This window comes from Eucalyptus grandis, chromosome 5 (assembly GCF_016545825.1).
Source record: "Eucalyptus grandis isolate ANBG69807.140 chromosome 5, ASM1654582v1, whole genome shotgun sequence".
Taxonomy (NCBI): domain Eukaryota; kingdom Viridiplantae; phylum Streptophyta; class Magnoliopsida; order Myrtales; family Myrtaceae; genus Eucalyptus; species Eucalyptus grandis.
Window position 1 is genome coordinate 53075193 of NC_052616.1, and position 21985 is coordinate 53097177.

At 40.1% G+C, this 21985-nt stretch overlaps 1 protein-coding gene and 1 pseudogene across 1 annotated transcript; both read left to right on the forward strand.

Annotated features, from left to right (window-relative positions):
- Nucleotides 1-3975: 3975 nt before the first annotated feature.
- LOC104451835 (putative receptor protein kinase ZmPK1) lies at nt 3976-9288 on the forward strand. The gene is given in 20 exon segments (XM_039313876.1): nt 3976-4067; nt 6894-7069; nt 7071-7168; nt 7203-7297; nt 7300-7367; nt 7369-7400; nt 7402-7561; nt 7563-7647; nt 7650-7778; nt 7781-7886; nt 8244-8319; nt 8321-8426; nt 8429-8546; nt 8548-8602; nt 8605-8794; nt 8797-8850; nt 8853-8957; nt 9004-9122; nt 9124-9201; nt 9283-9288. Coding segments are annotated over 20 exon segments (1896 nt in total). The 5' UTR covers nt 3976-4027.
- A 9680-nt stretch (nt 9289-18968) lies between these two features.
- LOC120294013 lies at nt 18969-21398 on the forward strand (annotated as a pseudogene).
- Nucleotides 21399-21985: the final 587 nt, after the last annotated feature.

Here is a 21985-nt window from a genome sequence, read left to right on the forward strand (position 1 = left end):
AAAGTCTCGGGACCCCTTCGAGCTCACCCACCACGGCCGCCCGAACTCAAGCTCCCCCGAAGTCTCTCAGGGACCCAAGCCCCGGCTGGCCTCTCTCTCTCCGTCCGTCTCTCGTGTCTCCTCCGATCTCTCGTGGTTCCTCTTCGTTGGGGATGGAGGGCCGATTTATAGGCCGAGGGGTGGCTGGTCGACGGAGCTCGACCGGCGGTTGCCACGGCCTTCGCCGGCCAAACCGACGATCCCATCCGACGCCAGCTGCCCCCTACCCATGTGCCGTTGCTGCTCCTCCTCTCGCTCCGGCGCCGCGCCCCTACACGTGCGCTGCAATTGTGCGAGGAAGAAGAAGACCACTGGGCTAGGGCCGAGGCAGAGATGGGTCGAGGGCCCATGCGGAGGCTGCTTCTCTTCTTTTCTACTTTTTTCTGTTTTTTTGCTTTGCTTTGTTGTTTATTTATTATTCAATAAAGAAAATAAAAACTTAATTACTAAAATAAAATAAAAATAAAATAAACCTAAAATAAAATTAAGGCGTCAACAAACCTGCCCCTCTTTGAAGGTGAACTCGTAGAGGTTGCATTTAAAGACAAACTGATGCCTAAATTTTATCTATACATGCGTAACAGATTATATTTTACTTTGGAGCTATTATCCTATGCAAAAAGAGCAATATAACATTACAAATACTAAGATAGATAAGAAGATACCCGTAGTTACTTACCGGGAGTGAGTGAGATAGGGTGTGAACCCCGAGTTTGGCAAGTATCAAGGCGTCATCTTAATACCTCGGTGTAATGAAGAGGTTGCTTTTCCAGTGGCTCGAACCATTCTTCGCTGCCTGTTAAAACAATTAATGATTTGTCTAGGACCCGAACCTTTCTGGGTCGCCTTGACGGGAAATTGCTCCTCCGAACCATTCTTCGCCGCCCGTTGGAGCAATCGTGGTTTGTCTCGGACCCGAACCATTCTTCGGGGCCGCTATGACGGGAAATTGCTTCTCCAGACCCGAACCATTCTTCGGTCGCCACTAAAACAATCAATGATTTGTCTAGGACCCGAACCTTTTTTCGATCGCCTTGATGGGAAATTGCTCATCTAGGACCCAAATCATTATTCGGTCGCTCGTTGGAGCACGGTGGTTTGTCTCTGACCGAACCATTCTTCGATCGCTTTGACGGGAGATGCAATCACCTTTCTCGGTGGCATCTCATTTGTGGGTGCCTCGACACGAGACACCCGCTGGTACCCGACCTTTCGGGTAGATGCGCCCACCTTCTCAAGGCATCTCGTTTTGTGGGGGTGTCCTACCTTGTCAAAGGCAACAATGGTACCCGGATTTTCTCGAGGATGCTCCGACCTTCTCAAGCAAGTGCCTGATTCTAGAAGATACCTCGGACATTCACAAGCATATCAAAGAGTACTTGGATATTCACAAGTACCAACCCGAAGGGTATTTGGGCCTTTGCAGCGTCAAAATGTGGTATTTGGCTGATCATAGGTATTGAAGGGTACTTGATGATCACAAGTAAGGGAATTTGGGATACTTTGGACATTCACAAGTATCGAAGGGGTACTTGATAATTGAAATATTGAGAACATACTTTGATATTTTGTGAAGGTGTCCCACCTTTTGCAATTGGGAAATATTGAGGGCGTACTGGATAGTTTTGATGGTCTCTCATCTCAAGGAGCTTGGAATATCGCTGGAATCTCTACCTTCATATTCATGAAGGTCTTCACCTCCTGGGTAATCGGGAATATTTGAGGACGTCCTCGCATGTTCATAAAGGTCTCTCACCTCTGGTAAATGGGAATATCGAGACGTACCCAGGATATTCGTGAAGGTCTCTACCTCCGGGTAATTGGGAATATTGAGGGCGTGATCGATATTCATGAAGGTCTCTCACCTCCTCGGTAATGAGAATATCGAGGGCGTACCATGGATATTCGTGAAGGTCTCACCTCCGGTAGTTGGGAATATCGAGGACGCACTGGGATATTCGTGAAGGTCTCTCACCTCCTCGTAATTGGGAATATCGAGGGCGTAAGTGAGATATTCGTGAAGGTCTCTCACCTCGTGGTGCTGGGAATATGGAGGACGTAACCTCAAATATTCATGAAGGTCTCTCTCTCTCTCTCTCTCTCTCTCTCTCTCTCTCTCTCTCTCTCTCTCTGATCTCTCTCTCTCTCTCTCTCCTCTCTGGTAATTGGGAATATTAGGACGTGCTCGCATATCCATGGAGGTCTCTCAGGTCACTAGAGAGGGGAATATCGAGGACATACCTTGGATATTCATGAAGGTCTCTCACCTCTTGGTAATTGGGAATATTGAGGACATGCCCCCGCATATTCATGAAGGCTCTCACCTATCGGTAATTTAAACTTGAATTAGCACGAGGTGAATCCTCGGTACGTAGGCATATTAATTGGCAACAAACATTATCAACATGTACATTGTACAAAGCACCGGAATACTTGGATGAACATAACATTGAATTATGATTCGGGACCACTATTCTGGGTCCAAGTGCTAGGAAGCATACCTGAACAACGGTGGGTACTTGACGATATGGGGATACCTAGACATAGAACATTGGTATTCAAGAGATATTTGGTCGATCACAAGTATCAATACTGGGGACAACTCGAACAGTCGAGTGTCGAAAAGGGAGTATTCGAATAGTGACCGGTACTAAAGACAATAAAAGGATACCTAGACAACAGTAGGTATTCAACGATAATAGATATTTGGTCAAAACAACTATCATACTGGGTCAATCGAATAGAATCGAGTGTGTCAGAAATTTGAAAATCCAGAAATTAAGCCCATAATTAAGACAATGGGATGCTAATGACATTTGCAATCCATCAAACTCAATGGACAATTCTTAATAGGTCAAGAGGATGTCAAGAAGAGAGTACCTAGACAAGGGTAGGTACTTTAAGACAAATGGGGACATGGATATGTTTATTCGGCAATAATTCAATCGATCTTCAAGAGTATGTATACTATTTAAATTGATGCACACATGATTGTATATGCATACTTATAGTTAAATGATTCATGCATGACAAGTTGTCGCCTTGGCATCATCCGAATTCCACGGGGAAAATTTGAAAGACAACCTTCATTCCAAATGTAGATGTCTTGAGCATGCTGTATGAGGGACTTTCCCAAACTACTTTCCACTCTCTCTCTCATGGAAAAGGGTATCCTAACTATGACGCAGGATGTGGTGGTTGATTCTTGCTGTCATCAGCAAATTCGATCCCTAATTTTTATTAATGCATGAATGGCTTATGAGAAGGGAACTTAGGTATCAACAAGCTACAATGTCTCTAGCTTGTAAATGCAGCAAGAAAAGTGAGTGCAGGATTAAGTAAAATCCATGTTTTTAGTCAAGGGTCGTTGACTGTGAACTTGGTCCGTAATTTGCATGGAATGTATGAATGACTTATGAACGAAAATTTAGGTGTTGACAATACTATTTGTATATGACTTGTGTATGAAGAAGATGTTCGTTCTACATATTGAAATACACATTACTGAATGTTGATTATTTAATCATCTTAAAAATATCATAGGGATTTTTTCACTTCCATGCTAATGAAAATATAGCGGAAGGTTAACAGATATACGAAAATTAAAAGTCGTGTAGTATTGTGTAACATTAACGTTTCAGAAAAATGTACATTGCCTCCAATTTTCTCCAGACTGAGGAGAGTTTTGTAAAATTTCCTTCTTTTGTCCATGCATGGATTTGGTCCTCAAATGGAGACTCGCTCGTCAAGCACGTCAGATTCCTCCCTTCGGGGTAAGTGAGTTCCTCTTTCGCACCTGAGAAGAGACTTGACTCGGGCCATGCTGTCCAGTCAATGTCCCACCAAGTCGATGGTGGCACATGTACATATTGGTTGTGCGTATTTAAAGGGGAAAAGAAACCAACCAGATTCCCACACGAGAGAGAGAGAGAGAGAGAGAGAGAGAGAGTTGAAGGCAACGTTTTTGGACTTTCTTCAGTCTTCTCCGATGGGCATCTGCTTCTGGGTTGGAGTCCTGGACAATTCAGGTAGTCATTCATCTTGCGTTTTCTTTACGTCGTCCTTCCTCTTTTTAAGCACCTTCCGAGAAGCTGTATACACTTTTATGTCCTTACTCGTCTTTTAAGTAAGGAGGAGATCAGCGTGACTTAGAAATCGGTGTAGGGGAAAAGCTTGAGTAGCGTTCGAAGGAGGTCGTGTTTGATCGGAATTCCGATCCATCCTGACGTTAGTAAGAACTAAATGGGTTTCCAAGCTGGAGAACAGGCTCGAGATCCCGTCCAAAATACTGACGACACGTCCAACTTGGAAGATCCGGTTTGTTTTTTTGACTTGCCTGGTCATAAAGATGAACTACTCATTTTAGACCTTCTTCTAATTAATCAGTTCCATATCGCGCAAAATTATAATCTAACCGATTTCTGCCTTGCTATGTTTGAGCTTTCCCATAGTAGACCATCTCACTAAATTCGGGTGTTCATTGACTACATCACACTGAAAAATATCTTAACAACTGCTACAATGAGAATTCTTCGCCACTAATAACTTTTTAGAAATGTTAATCAAAGACAAATTTATCAAGTTTGTATAACAAGTGATAATATCAAAACCTGTTATTAGGTGATGAATTTAGCTTGACAATTTATCTAACAAGTGATAATATCAAAACTTGTTATCGATTGATGAATTTAGCCTGACTTGTTTAAAAGCTCATTTTCAATCTACCACTCTTATTAAATCAGATTTAGGAGTCAATTTAGTATAGCTGGCATTGCTTTTGCATCGATCCATAATGACATGCCAAAACAGGTTATTCCACCGCTGTAAATTGGCTTTAGGAGTCAATTTAGTATGGTTCGCATTGCTTTTGCATCGATCCACAATGACATGCCAACCTTGGAATAGGTTATTCCACCACCGTATATGAAATTTCACCAGTTTCATCTTCTCATAAACGCAGTAATAAACCTACTTTGAACTGATCACTAGAAGATTCTTATATAAAGGATAAAAATAAAATAAAATTACTCCTTGGGATAATCTCTAGACACCCTTACTTTTTTTGTGTTCTATGAAATTGATGTCATGTAGTTGTGGTTATTTATTGTAGCTAAGAATCATTTTGTTTGAAGGAAAAACATCTTCAAAAAAAAATACTTTTCAACTTTTCGCTTGCTTGAATGACAGAAAGATATGCGCTGAATAGAAAAAGTTTTTATGTTGACTAATAAGCGCAAACCAAATCGGAAAAACGACTTCTCCTGCACTTAAAGAGGAAATCAATTTCCTAAGAGGAAAACAATTACATATCAGATCTTATCGTGGGAATTTCTCTCTCTCTCTCTCTCTCTCTCTCTCTCTCTCACAAATCCTTAGGTTTGATTTTGTCTTGAAATCTGTTTTCAAAAGATTTTCATTATATTCTCTATTATTTTGTTGCACTGCTGAATGGACAACAAGAAGATGCTGAGTCAAAAGTTTTAGCTGTCTTTGCTTAATATAAATCCACCAAATCCAAAAATACGACTAGTGGATTCTTTTTTATTTCCCATCGACCCTTGAGGTTGGGTCATAAATAACCACTATTGAGTATCATAACATACGCCAAGTGGATCTGAGGGAGGCTTCCTTGGCTTTATTTTGTAGATGGATCGTGCAATTTGTTATATATTTATTTCCCAAAAACTTCTTTTATCGTCCTATTCCTCTCCATATGATTTTAGTAAATATTTACACTAATTATCTTAATCATAAATTCTTTTTTTCACATATAAGATAGTGTAACATAGACTGATGTCACTGCTTTTGTAGGGTTCTTAGCACGATCAAGATGTCCATCTCTTCAGCATCTTTGTTAGTTGTTTTCCTAATATTGCGTGTACTTTTAGCGGTAATCAATAGCAAATTGTAGATAATTAAGCTATTAATGCTCCAAAGATGCGCCTTCCTATTCCTATGGTCGTTGGGCCCGCCAGCCAATCCATTGTAACTAGTTTCCAAGTCCTCCACGGTCGACCTGACATGGACTCACCTGTCAAAAGTGGCAAACTTAAAGTGAAATCATTTGAATACAATAAGGTGCTAATCCATTCAAAACTTTTAGATTTGTCGATATCAAGTAAAATGGTGATTCCGAATTAAAATTTTAATAGTCATATGTCAAAATATTATCCTATGTTACTTGACTACTGAGATTGACTCTAAGCCTTATGTACGTATGATTCCCCACCATATGTTATTTATTTATTTTCGTCGAACTTTTTAACAATGTATCATAGCCATACTCTTGCATTCTTCACGTGTCGGATTTATTTTCTTTATGTGCGGCTTCCAGTCCTTCAATTACATTTGTCTTCTTCATTATGATTTCAATTACTCAATATGACCAAACCTTTTTATATATATATATTTATGCTCTCTCTCCGATTAATAACTTAGAATTTTGGACCAGGCTCTTAATTAAAACAATTAGTACATATTTTAAAAGGATGACATTGCAATAGCATTTCCAATGTGTGTGGCCACGTAATTTCTTTCCTCGGTCCTGTAATTGTCGTAGCTTAGGGAAAGACAAGGTACACACAGTCAAAGTATGCTTTCTTTCTTTTCTTGAAACACGAAACGAACCGATAAATTTTCGTCCTTTATGTTTTTTTTTCTAACGAGTGCCGGTCGTTCCAACTCACCAACTCTTATATAGCAAAGTGGAATTTGGTAACACGCCTTATGGGCGTTTTAGCACCTTGGAGATCACCTGAAATCCCATGCATGCCATGAGAAACCTTCTTGCTATGTTTCCCACTGGTCTTATCATTTTCACTTACATCTTTCAGTTCGTCTCACTTTGCGTGAAGGCTCCTCCCTTTCAGTTGATAAACCGGACGATATTCTCACGTCAGAAGACGGTGCTTTTTCCGCGGGCTTTTATCCGGTTGGAGAAAACGCTTATTGTTTTGCCATATGGTTCAGCAAACCCTCTTGTAGTATCCACAACTGCGCTGTAGTTTGGATGGCAAACCGTGACCGGCCTCATCAACGGAAGATCCTCAAAGCTTTCTTTAAGAAAGAAGGGTAACCTTGTACTGATCGATGCTGGTCGGAAAGTTGTTTGGGCCACAAAGACATCGAGTCACCCTCCGGGTCATCAAGGAAGTTGCTGCAACTCCTTTTGAGACGGGCAATCTTGTCCTTCGTGACAAGCAGCACATTATTTCATGGCAAAGCTTTGACTCGCCGACCAACACGCTTCTTCCACTACAAAGCTCACTAGGAACACCCCGCTTGTTTCCTCTCGAAGCAAGAACAACTTTTCTTCTGGCTATTACAAGTTTTTATTTTGACAATGATAACCTTCTTCGACTCTCTTGATGGCCCGATGATTACCAGTGTCTATTGGCCAGATCCCTGGCTTAGTAGTTGGCAAGCTGGAAGAACGACTTATAATGACAGTAGAGTTGCAATGCTTGATCCCTACGGGAATTTCACTTCATCTGATGATTTCAAATTCTTAACATCCGATTATGGTGCAAAAAATTCAGAGAAGATTGATGGTCGATCATGATGGTAATGTTCGAGTATATAGTCAATCGGAAGGAGAGGAGTGGACAGCCCATGGCAAGCCAAGTCTGAACCATGCGCAATTCATGGCATTTGTGGACCTAATAGTATGTGTACATACCACCTTAAGGACGGAAGAAGTTGCATTTGTGCTCCCGGACATGCAAGGGAAAGCCTTTCGGACTGACTCAAGGATGCAAGCCTAAATTCAGCAGCTTCTGTGACAGCAAAGTCGAAACCGAATTCATCAAGTTACCACATGCCGATTTTTGTGGGTACGAGAAAGATTTGTATAAGAATTGCACTCTTTGAAGAGTGCAAGAAACTATGCTTGGGTATGTGCAATTGCTTGGGTATACGGTATAACGACTCTGTATGTTTCCCCCAAGTTGAAATTGTTAAATGGCCGACATTCACCCAGTGTTACTGGGGACATCTACTTAGGTCCCAAAATCCAGTCTCTCCTCATACAAAATACCAAAGATAGAGTATGCCGCCTCTGCAAATGTCCAGGCAAAGAAGTTTTGCTACCAAGGACTTATGTAAAAACAAATCAGAGTTGGGCAATCAAGATTTTGCTCGTTTTTGTTGGGGCAACAGCTGGAATGGAGGCCACACTGGTACTCATAATTTGCTGCATATATTAGAAACCGCCCAGAGAAAGATGGAGCTCACATTGATGGATACCACGCCGGCCGACCGGGGTTCAGACGATTCACATACAAATGAGCTAAAGAAGGCAACATGGAATTTCAGTAAAGAAATTGGAAGAGGAAGTGGAGGAATTGTATTCAAGGCCGTGTTGTCAGATTGCAGGGTTGCAGCGGTCAGCAGCTGCATGAGGCTAACCAAGGAGAGAATGAGTTTCTGGCAGAGGTGAGCACTCTAGGGAATCTTAACCACATGAACTTGATTGACATGTGGGGATACTGCGCAGAAGGAAAGCACCAGCTTGATCTACGAATTCATGGAACATGGTTCCCTAGCGGAAAATTTGTCTTCCTCCAACTGAACTCCGATTGGTCCAAGAGGTTCGAAATTGCGGTAGGATCAGCCAGGGGGACTTGCTTTATTCTTCACGAAGAGTGCTTGGATTGCCCTTCATTGTGATGAAGCCACTTGAACATTCTCCTTGATTCCATGTACCAACCAAAGGTGGCGGGATTTTGGACTATCGAAGATACCAAGAGAGAGGCCCGAAGGATTCAAGCTTCTCAAGAATTAGAGGAACAAGAGGCTACATGGCTCCTGAATGGTTTACAATGCTTCAATCACCTCCAAAGTACGGTACAGCTATGGGATTGTTCTGTTGGAACTCGTGACTGGCAGGAGTCCAAGAGGAGGGCTTGCAAATACCGAGGGTGGTGATGAGAATGAGAGCAAAGGTTCACTCCTTGGGGGAGAGAGAGGAGGAGAACAGGAGTTCCAAAAAAACATGGATAAAGGAAATTGTGGATCCAAGGCTGATAGGGGAATGTGACAATAGGAAGATTGAAGTTTTGGTTGCAGTGGCTGTTCGGTGTGTGGGATGAAAACAGAGATGCAAGGCCTACCATGAGCCAGGTGGTTGAGATGCTTTGCATTACAGAGACAGAAGATGACACGGTACAAATATAGGGTTATCTTACCCTCTCTCTAGAATAAATTACTTAATTATAAGGTAATGATCTTTTTGCATATTTACAGGTATAATGTAATAACAGTCACTAAATATTTCCAAGTATTAGTTAGTCTTGGGATGTATGAAGTCATGAAAGTATATTAGTTATTAGTCTTGGGATGTATGAAGTCATGAAAGTATGTTAATTTACCTGTGTTTCTGCTACTTTTGGGGAGAATAATACAACAACTTCATGCTCTTTTTTTTTTTTTTCAATATTGCATTTTCATCCGCTATTTTTATATATTCGCTTGTGACCTATACTCGAAACAAACAACACTTGAAATGATCGAATCATTAGAACCATTGGAAATGGATGGTGGAATAGGTTTCCTCGCACCGACCCAAAAAAAAAAAAAAAAAAACCAAAACAAACAAAAGAATAGGTTTTTCTCGTTAAAATTTCAATATGCAAAGTGCAGAAAATGCGATCAATGAATGCATCCCAACTTTTTACACATCCTACAGGTATCAAATATCCAAAAGCCTATAATAAAAATAGCCTAAAACATTGTAACACCGACATGGAGACTTTGTTAATAGGACCTATTCAGTACATATAATAAAAATAGTATCGGACAAATATCATGACAAACCCAAATTTACTTTATAATCATCGTACCTAGATTATCTTTCATACCAAGAGAGACATATAGTTTAAAGTAGAAGAAAGACCAGCAAGTTAAATGATCATTTGAATTATTAACCTGAAGATATTAAGAAAATGCCTTAGTTTGCATCACAACTATTCCCGCTTTTGAACGACTTCAATTTTTTTTTAAAGGTTAAACCTCTTTGTCTAGCTGAAACTTACCTTAACATCTTTCTTATACTCGTAAATCAATCCTTTTTCACAACAAAAACGTTTTGTCACGAACTTATACTGTTCATACATTCAGCAATTTAATATAGTATTGTAGTGTTTTAAGATAAGTTATAAATTGTTCTCTTTTACGTTATTTGTGTAACAAATTGCCTTTTTGTTTAAAAAAGAAAGGTCTTAGGCCCAAGAGACTCAATTCTCATCTCTTACGTGCGTGAAGCTGCATCTTTGAAGCCCAGCAAAATAACTTCATTCAGCCAACTCATTGTAGCTAGTTTAATAGGCCCGGCTTTATTCGGCTCATATAAGCTTAGCCCCATTACTAATCAAGAATCTTTATATCTCACCTTATTAGACCAACTTTGTAAAATAGTGAATTGCGATATTAGTTAATATAACTCACAGAAAAATTCTTACGTATCTATTAGGTAAGAGGAATATTCTCATGCTTTCAATTCTCTTGAATGATGGCTCTCTAGCTTCCTCGCGAGTTTCTCTTCTAAAAGTAAGCTCTAAGAACAGGATTTCATTAAATCTGGATTGAAGTCACTTGGGTGCTCTGCTACCGCGTCAGAAAAACAAAATAGCTTCTGAACACTATTCCAGTGTCCGATCAGCTTTGTTCGGGTGCCCAAACATGCTCAATAGCTTGGCCACTCCTTCGCCGAGCGCTTGCCTGGTGGTCTAGTTCGCCCAAGTGCTTGGCGGGGCAGTTCCTCACATCTCCTGTTGTTTGCTTTCGTCTCGTTGCCCTCGCAAACACTTCTAGATACATGAGTCGATTTCGAGTCAAATGGGAAACTTCGAGCCAAATAAACAGAAGCTAATTAAGTCAATTAATATTAAAATTTTATGTTCAAACTAAAAGGGCATGAAAATAGGGTGACTTAATGATTGATATAGTCAAGTTCCGTTTATTTTGCAGAAAATGTGATATTTCTGGAAAATAATTTCCCATGAAGCAATTTTCCAAAAAATGACAATACTTTTCAGCGTTTGGCTTGAAATCTGAAAACAAACTAAAAATATTCTTGCAATTGGCTATCTAATTTCATTTTCTGGAGAAAATTATACAAATCGAATTTTTAATTATATTTTACTTTTAATTATTTTTCCTTTTCTTTCCTTTTTTTCTCTTTTGCTTCTTTCATAGCCTGTCACCAATCACAGGCGAGCTCGAGCCTCGCCTTATCTGGTGATGTCCTTTGTCTTTGCTCTCTCCGTTAAAATCATGCATAGCCCCAAGGCCAAGCGATCTTCGAAGGAAAGTAAAATTTCCGAGGGAATGTGTGAGAAGGGAGGGAAAATTCGTCGGAGTTCGCGTGAAATCTGTGAGGTTGGGGCCCCTTGGCCTTGCAATGCTGAAGAGGCTTCGATTTTGATTTGCGCGTCATTTTGTTGTTGCTTCCGTTTGAAGTCTTTTGATTCTTGAAGGACACGAGTGAACTGAATCGATTTGGACGGGCTCGAAGGAAAAGATAACGAGAGAACTTAGCCTAAACAAAAGGAACCTAAACCCCATCTTCTCTAATCCCTACGCTCAGCTTGCTTAGCTTTCTTTTCCTTTTTCCTTTTTAACCCTCTCGCCAGCCGAGGGTTAGAATATTATTAAAATAAAATAAAATAAGTAATAAAAAATCAAAAGATTATTAAAAATTATCCATGTTAGCCCGGCAATGTCACGTGAGACAACCGAAATCTACGTTAATAATTTCTAACCAAAATCAATTGGATAGACTCAATTGGCAAAATATAAAAAGATTTAGAATTCAATTGGTGAAAACCGCAATAGATTTAAAATATTTTGGATAATTTTCCCAGCTTTTAACTTATTTGAGTTTCACCCGCTACTTTTTTGGGTCTTTCGTAGACCTGGTATATAATGAGAAATGCGAATTATATGAAAGTTGATTCCCCATTTATTATTAAGATATTGAATATGGCCGACTTTTGTTCATATATTCACCTGTAGTCTGTCCATTGATTACTATACTAATTTTACTTTCCAATTTTAGTGTGTCTAGCATTACTCCGTAATTCCTTGGCAAAAAAGAGAGGAAAACCTCTTTGCTTTTCTCTTTTCTTGTGGCTAATTCTTCAACGTGGACGGAGAGAACGTGGCACAAAGCAAGTGTCGCATGATTCCATGCTAGCAAAAGTTGTACATGCAGACTTTTGCAGATGAAGTGTTGACTCGGACGAGCTTGACGCAGGAAATGGTACATCGCCATGTTCAGGAAGGAAATGCCCCTCCCCCTTTTTCTTCCCGTGAAAGGATCGTCATTTTCAAGTCAAACGCAGCTTATTTTGACAGAGGGTGTCGCAGGATTCCGCCTAAGCGAAAGTCGTACATGCAGACTTTTGTAAGGGAGTGTTGTTGATTTGGACAATGTTGTGCACGAAATGGGACATCCCCATTTTAAGCCAGAGAGGAACGTTTGACAATTGTAAAACAAGGAATCATGACAAAGCCCATTGAAAAGTTCAAAATTGTTCGTCATTCCAAAAAGCGCCTTCATATTGACAGCTGAGAGCCTTTGACTATGCGGCCAGACTCGTTCACATCGCCTGAGCACGATTCGGCGATGAATGCGTTAAACGATGAACACTTCGGATCTGCACTGGTCAGTGCAGATCCAAGGAAAATCTGTCCTTGGACCTCACCAAGCTCTTTAGACATACTGTAGTAATAAGCCGGATAATCTGGGAAGTAGATACATCGCATCTTTGAAATTGAGAGAACTTCCTCTGAGAAATTGAATCCAGCGTTACGCTAATTGGCGGGATTATGTGAGATTTGACATGTTTGAGGATCACAGTGAACAGCGAAGCATTTGAATGCATGTGTCAAGAGACTTTAGGCTATTTCCAATGTAGTGTGATAATAACTATTTTGCCGTGTAGCGAAATATCTTGACTTGGAAAGATCGGCGAAAGCTGAATTTTCAAACTGATCAACATATGTAATAGATTTATGATTTTTTTAATACTTTTTGTCACTTCAAAAATCCAATTTGCCATTTTTTTTTCCTTTTTTTTAAGTGTAGGTGGCACTAACGTGGCGTCATGTCAGAATAAGCCCAAAAAAAGGAAAAAGAGAGTGAGCCATTGGGTGGGGCGGTAAGAGATGGGAATCGCAACGGTGCAAAAACCAAATGAGGACATACACTTTTCGGTGAAAGCAATGATTAAATGCTACTAATTCTTGATATGTGTTTTGACCAAACATAATATTTCTTCTGAAGGGAGCATAACACGGCGTCATTCATCACGAGAAAGTATCTTATGCATCGGTGATACCAAAGCAAACCAATCATGCCTTTTTTTAATAAAAAGTTTGGATAACAAATGAACATGAGATTGTAACTTGGCATATATTGCATTGCATGGTGGTCCAGCCTAACGACCTTAAACAAAGCCGTGGTTATCGAAGCCCCCATTTCACGTAAATAAAAGGAAGTTAACTGCAGGGGATTTGTAACCAAATTTGGAAAAACACCCCTGGCCTGATCATAGCATGATGATAACGCTCCATATTCTTCCTCCGGTACTCGCTATGGGAGATAAATAAGTTCAAATATCAAATATCGATCCGCAACAAGTGGCTTTAACTCGGAAAATTGTTTGAAAAGTCCTAACCAATTACACTTTTACCAGTTCAATTTTAAATCTTTTAAAAATGATTATTATTTTTATTTATTAAAATTCGAATTTAACCAAAGTGTCCTATTGAAAGAGTCCTATAGTTCATAAACGAGTTATAGCTATTTTTTTTTTTTTTTGAAATTCTAAATTTCATTACTTTGGCCAGCGGTTATCTTAGCGATTGTATTTGTTCAGATATAACTTCTCAATCTTTGGAATGTTATTTTATTTGGATAACTTTTTGCGTTTTGCTTTTAATTACTGAATTTGTTTGTTCAATGCACATCTTCTTCTTCTTCTTTTCTTTTTTTTTTTTTCCAAAAGAGATATACAACAATTGTTTCAAATAACGTAACTCATTTGTGAACAGCGCATTGTTTTAATATGATACTATGGTTAATTTTTTACTATTATAAATTAAAATTTTAATGAGATAAGAATATAATGACCGTTGATTAGTGTCAAATTCCATTCACGTGCACACTTACATGTGTACTTACATCCTTTCGATGTGGAACAAGACACTTTGTAATTTGTTTTACTGGCATGAGGGGCCAAGTAGCTGTGGTGGTTAGCAGAGGCAACGGGGCTCGTTGGTGGAGAATAGAGGCATGGTTGAGGTGGAGACCAGTTCAGACAAGGGGTGGAAGAGTCCACGGCGACTAACGGTGGTGGTGGTGGTCTTTGTGTACCGGCCAACGATGGTTTCCGCATTTTTGTGTGTGGCTAAAATGCACAATTTATGCTTAAAAATCAAATTACCCTCCAATCACATGATTCGATTCAATATCAATAGTTAACATTGCCCCTCATTCTCCCTTTTACTGAAATCAATCTTATCATCTCTCTCCTTCATATACGGTATTTGCGCTGAGTTTCCAAAAAGTAATCAATTAAATTGTTTCTAGTGTTCTTTCGAATCATCTCCGGTGTTCTTTTGAATTAGTAAAATAAAACACGTTTTTTATTCCAAGTAAAACTATGTTTCAAAGTTGAAAAACAATTGTCCTTTTCGCAATCATGAATTTATTAATTCGCTGAAGATATAACCTTGTTAAATTCGAGTTATTTGAAAACATGCATCTTTCTTTTGTCTAAATTTTAAGTTCTATTGATGGAAGTCAAAATCTAGCTAGTTACAGTTTTTCTCATTCAGACTTCTATTTAATCAAAGAAATTTTTGAGGGCATGGTTCGAGAGTAATATTAATAACTTTCTTCTGATTGAATAGTAAAACAATTTAGTTTTGATCTCTTCCATTCTTTTCTTTAATCTTCTTTTTAGCCTTCATGTTTTAAAGATTAGAATTAATAATAAACTTAATTCTTAAATTTCGATTTTGCTATTTTGGAGGAAAAGTAAACTGTTCTCTTCAAGTTGGGTGGAAGAAAGAATAGAACAAGAAAATTTGAATTAAATAAAGATATCAAAGTAGTAGCTCATAGATCATTAGTTTTCCTTTTAAAAAAAAGTGTTATTGAATGTCAATGCATGGCTTAACAAAGTGTAAGGCTGATACGACAAAACGCATAAGCCTCAATAACATAAACAATTCGAGTATGAATTGTTTTTAAAAACAAAACCAGAACACAATTAGGGGTGAGCATTGGGTCCAATTCAACCCGAGAATTGGATTGAACTGGCCTTGATCGGTTGTTTCAAGGTCAATTCTAGGAGAATCAATTCAACTATGGGTTCCGCAAACCTAGAATGTCTTAGGACTGGTTCATTGTTTGTACAAAGTTGGAACCACCTATTCTACTAAGGTATCGGTTCAACCAATCCGGTTCTCGAAATGAATCGATTATAAATCAGTTTTGAAGCCTCTTAATTCTTGTTTGCACCAATTAAGGACAAAATACGTCTTCAACATGAAAAACAACAACACAATCATTTGACCCAAATGTTTATGTAGTGAAAATGTGAAAGTTTCATGTTTTCGTACAAGAATTTAGCTCCAAACATAAAATGTTATGGATCTCGGTGAACTAAATATTGACGATTTCAGAATTGACTGGTTCATTTTAGTTTTCAATCTTTTGGAACCATAGGTCATAGGATCGGTTTCTACCTCTAGTTTGAGAACCGATCATCCTAAATACAACATATTTACATGTTTTGGCATTTTGGCTACTCTAATGGAAAAAGATTGATGAGATGATTCCACTATACGTTTCAATCCTAGATACACCCAAACTTAAAAGAATCAATCATAAAAGAGGAGTATTCTCGTACTTTCAATTCTCTTAGATAATGGCTCTCAAAACTCTCTAGAGTTCTAGTTTCTCCTCTAAAAATAAGCTTTGAAAATCAGGATAAAATAAGCTCGGATTGGGGCCACCTGGGGTTGAGAAGCCACCAAAATAGGCTCGAGTGCCCAACTATTGCACTGAAAATCACAATAGCTATCGGGCACTGTCTGAGAGACTAGCTAGCTTTGTTCAAGCACCCAAACTTGGTCAGATCCTGAGCTAGGCGCTCGCCTAGTGGCCTAGTTTGTCTAAGTTCTAGGTGACCAGTTTCCTTGCATCTTCGCGGTCCGCCCCTGTCTCTTGCCCCGAAAACATTCCAAGTATTCCATCAAACACATTTATGTTACAATTCCAAATCAAATGGGAATACTTCGAGCCCCAATCAACAAATCTCCACTTTAGCGAGAAATCCAACTTTATCCTCATCGATTGACATCTCTCCCGAGCCCCTTTAGCCTTCTCATCTGTTGCAGATGTTGACAAGTGCGGATAGTAATATGCTTTGTCAACATGTATGCTAGATCATGCCTTGTCGACATTTTCAATCTATGTGGTTCCCTATGACACATGTGGCACCTCAAATCTTGCATTACAAACTTATGTGGTTCAGTAGTGTGCGTACCTGCGGGAAGAGATTGATAAGTAGTTCCACTAAAATCGGTAAAGAGAAAGATCACATACATATGAGCTGATCCCAAGTCAAATGTAAAGCTTCGAGCCATAATCAACAGAGGCTGACTTGATCAATTAATACAGAAAAAAGAAGTGTATGCTAATGAAAAGAGGCTGTGAAAACAGCGTCCATATGAATCTATTGAAAAAATTGAGCTGGGCATTACACGGACCTGCGGTTGCCACAGTCGGGACCACTGGGCTAGATTTTTATTTTATGGGGACGGTCCTGCATTCTCTTCTCTCGCAGGTAGCAAAAAATTGTTGGCGTGGACCATTCGAAGCTTTGTCCGAATCTTGATGAGAGCCGTTCGGGATTCTCCATCAGGGGCGGAAGGCAGGACCATCCATGTCCTTCAAACAGATACTCGCCCCGTCGGGCACGTCACGTCTCGGTCATTCGGACCAAGTCATTTCCTCGGTGCCCTTGTGGAAGAAACTCGGCCGGGCACGCCACCGATTCATTCTGCTCACCAAGTAGGTGGTGCCATTTGCGTGCGCTCTCAGATTGCCATAGTGGACAAACGTGCGTGATATGTTTGGAATATACGTTTGGAGTGAAGAGACTTCGCGTAGTCTGTGCCCATGGACCCTTATAATGTCTAATCCATTGATCACGATAATTGGCTGTATGAATATGATTTGTGTGCCTTTCTTTGACGTTTCTGCAAATCTATGTATGAAGATGACATTTCAACATCCCCTACGTCAAGTGACGTGGGAGAATGATTCAACATGTCTTTTACAACCAGGTCGGATTGAGAGCGGTATGTGAAATTTGACTGATGGTGGTGGATGCGTATATATGGTAGGAATGAAATTGATTCTAATACCATGTTAGAAAAAAACTTCAATCAATAGGAGGAGAGAGATTACATGAATATAAATAGCATGTTGAATCAATTGTCAAGTGATGTAAGACAATATTTTAACATGCCTAATTATAAAGAAGAACTATTCGTCTAGGGTTCACAATCGATGCTAGATCTTCTTTAATTAATTAATTCATACCACACCGATATATAATTCTAGTAGCCCATATTACAATGTCACTACAGATCTTGCAGATCCAAATATATAACTACATTTGATTCCTTTTTTTTCTTCCCATTAACCGTTGAGTTTGGGGGCCATAAAGAAGTAATTACCCAGCATCATAACATACACAGGTGAATCCAATGGTAGATGCGGTCGCCCCCAATCTCTAGATGTATCGTGCGATTTTCATTCATCATACTTAAATGAAATCTCTTTGGGGTTCATCGCCTCTCGACAAGATTTGACCAGGAATTTTTATTCTGATCCTTTTTAATAAAAAAGTCTGCATTCCCCATTGATAAGATAGTAGAATATAGTCATATGTCACTACTTTTATCAGGGTTTGTCATTACTGTCAGGATGTCCATCTCTTCAACATCCATCTTTTCGTTGGAATAAATGGTAGATAATCAAGCTATTAATACTCCAAAAATGTCCCCTTCTATCCTTTGCCAGTGGAGAACGTGGAAGGTCTCCCCTATCCTGATGTGATATCGCCCCTTTGGCCGATATGGACGGTCATATTAGTCTGTTTCAAGTCCTCCATTTTCGTCCTAAAGTAGGCTCACCTGTCAAAATAGAATCATGCAATTATAATGATGAGATCTTAATTCATTCGGAAATTTGAGGCTTGTCAATGTCGAGCAAATTTGAGGTTAAGATTTTAGTGGTCCAATTTATTAAAGTATCATCCTCTGCTACTTAAATATTTAGTTTGATTAAAGCTTTTATATACATGTGATCTTCTTTACTGACTAATGTGAATCTTTGCATTGGACTTTTTGTATGGTGTGAGAGCAAAGTTTATGCATTTCTCATGCATTGAATTTATGTTCTACATGTGTGGCTCCTCAGCCTTCAATTGCACGTGGTTTCCTTGATACCACTTCAATCTGTTTGTATGTTAGACAATGTACTAAAGTACTATGTCATATCGACACTTAGTTATCATTCTGGACTAGAACCTTATTAAATACAATGTCCAACCAATTGATATCTGGAAGATTATGGATTGGAACAATCAATACATGCGTCCAATTTTCGATGGATGACATTGCTACAGCAAATCAATTGCGGGTTCACCTGGCTTCTTCCGTCGGTCAAGTTGTTTTCATAATAAGGGAAGAGAAAGGTACTAGTCATTGGTCAAAGTATGCTTTCTTGTTTCCTAAATAGATTTCCGTATGTTTATGTTTTTACCGAGACTCAGTTCTAATGTGGCACCGCCAAGTCCTATATAACAAAGGGGAGATTCGGGAACGCGCTATATGCGCAATAGCACATGAGAGATCACTTGAAATCCTATGAATGCCATGAAAAATGCTCTTCTCTTGCTATGTTTCTCCCTTGTCTTACCTTTTCCACTCACAACTTCAGTTCGTCTCACTTTGGGCGAAGGCTCCTCCTTTCAGTTGATAAACCTGACGATACTCTGACGTCGAAAAACGGTGCTTTTGCCGCGGGCTTTTATCCCGTGGGAGAAAATGCTTATTGCTTTGCCATTTGGTTCAGCAAACCATCTTGTAGTATCCACAACTGCACCGTCGTTTGGATGGCAAACCGCGACCAACCCGTCTATGGAAGATCCTCAAAGCTTTCTTTAAGAAAGAATGGTGACCTCGTACTGATCGATGCTGATCGTACGGTTGTTTGGGCTACAAGCACCGGCTCATCCTCCGGGTCAATGAAGTCGCTGCAACTCCTTGACACGGGTAATCTTGTCCTTCGTGACGAGCAGTACGTCATTTGGTGGCAAGCTTTGACACGCCGACCAACACGCTTCTTCCTCTACAAAATTTCACTAGGAACACCCCGCTTGTTTCCCATCGAAGCAAGAACAACTTCTCTTCCGGCTATTACAGGTTTTATTTTGACAACGATAACCTTCTTCGTCTTCTTTTAGTGGCCCTAAGATTACCAGTACCTATTGGCCAGATCCATGGCTTAATAGTTGGGACGCGGGAAGAACATCTTGGAATGATAGTAGAGTTGCAATTCTAGATCCTTACGGGAATTTCACTTCATCTGATGATTTGAAATTCTTAACATCTGATTATGGTGCAAAAGTTCAGAGAAGATTAATGGTCGATTATGATGGTAATGTTCGAGTTTATAGTCGGTCCGAAGGAGAGGAGTGGTCAGTTTCATGGCAAGCCAAATCTGACCCATGCACAATTCATGGCACTTGTGGACCTAATAGTATGTGTACATACCACCCTAGAGAGGGAAGAAGCATTTGTGTTCCCGGATATGAAAGAGAGAATCTTTCCGACTGGACTCAAGGATGCAAGCCTAAGTTCAACAGCTTCTGTGACAGCAAAGTCGAAACTGAATTCGTCGAGTTACCACATGCCGATTTCTATGGGTATGACAAAGGCTTCTTTGAAAGGTACACACTCGAGATGTGCAAGAAATTATGCTTGGATTTGTGCAATTGCTTGGGTATCCAATATAAAAACTCGAACTGTTACCCCAAGTTGCTTCTGTTAAATGGCCGATATTCTCCCCGTGTTGAAGGGGGCATCCACTTCAGGCTCCCAAAATCCAATCTCTCCTCTTACAAATTACCGAGGATAAAGTACGCTGCTCTGCAATGTCCAGCCAATGAAGTTTTGCTACCAAGAACTTACGTAAAAGACAAGAGAGTTCGGCAATCAAGATTTTGCTGATTTTCGTTGGGGCAATAGCTGGAACGGAGGCCATTGTCGTACTCACGGTTTGGTGCTTACATGGAACCAGCCGAGAGAAAGGTAGAGCTCACATCGATGGATACCACGCTGGACCGACCGGATTCAGACGGTTCACGTACGACGAGCTGAAGAAGGCAACACGGAATTTCAGTGAGGAAATAGGAAAAGGAAGTGGAGGAACCGTACACAAGGCTGTGTTGTCAGATTCCAGGGTTGCAGCGGTCAAGCGGCTCCTTGACGCTAACCAAGGAGAGAATGAGTTTCTCGCCGAGGTTAGCACCATAGAAATCTTAACCACATGAACTTGATTGACATGTGGGGGTACTGCGCAGAAGGAAAGCACCGGCTTTTGATCTATGAGTTCATGGAACATGGTTCCCTAGCGGAAAATTTGTCTTCCAACTGAACTTGATTGGTCCAAGAGGTTTGAAATTGCGGTAGGGTCGGCTAGGGGACTTGCTTATCTTCACGAAGAGTGCTTGGAATGGGTTCTTCATTGTGATGTGAAGCCACAGAACATTCTCCTTGATTCCATGTACCAACCGAAGGTGGCGGATTTTGGACTGTCGAAGATGCTCAAGAGGGAGGGACTAAAGGATTCAGGCTTCTCAAGAATAAGAGGAACAAGAGGTTACATGGCTCCTGAATGGGTTTACAATATGCCAATCACCTCCAAAGTAGACGTGTACAGTTATGGGATTGTTTTGTTGGAGCTGGTGACTGGCAGGAGTCCAACAGGAGGGCTTGCAAATGCTGAGGGTGGTGATGAGAATGAGAGCAAAAGGTTGACTTCTTGGGTGAGAGAGAGGAAGAGAACAGGAATTCCAATGGAAACATGGATAAAGGAAATTGTGGATCCAAGGTTGACAGGGGAATATGACACTAGGATGGTTGGAGTTTTGGTTGCAGTGGCTCTTCAGTGTGTGGAGGAAGATAGAGATGCAAGACCCACCATGAGACAGGTGGTGGAGATGCTTTTGCGCTGCAGCAATGAAGATGAAAATGAAATGATCCTAGCATAGGTCCTCTATCCGTACCTCTAGAATAAATTACGATTATAAAATAAAGATCTTCGCATGTTTACGAGTATAAAGTAATGATAGTCACTGAATGTTTCCAAGTATAGTGTACTAGTATGTAGATTTATCATGTTATAAAATGTGTTGCTTTGCCTTTGTCTTTACATTATTTATTGGGAGGATGGTATAAATAATCCCAAAGTTTTTTTGTATTGCATTTAATGTACGCTATTTTTTATGATATTCACTTTGCGACCTAGACTTCGAAAATACCACCATGTTACGTGTTCGAATTTTTAGAACAATAGTTGGCCATGGCTAGGCCGTGTGACAACTAGGGGCAATAGCAAAGCCTTGCAGTGGCAAAACCATGCTAGGCTCTATTACTAGATACAGCTAGGCCAAGCTAGGCCTTTTCCTGGCTTCCTTCCATGCCATTTCCATGGCTGAGGCTAGGATAGACGTAGGTCCTCCCTTTGCCTTCTCATAGCTCGTTGGCCCCCATGGATGGCCTTGGCGCACCCAAGAGAATTAGATGCAACATGCCTCGTCTTAGGCAAGTCAGTCAAGCAAGGAGTGCAAGTTATTTC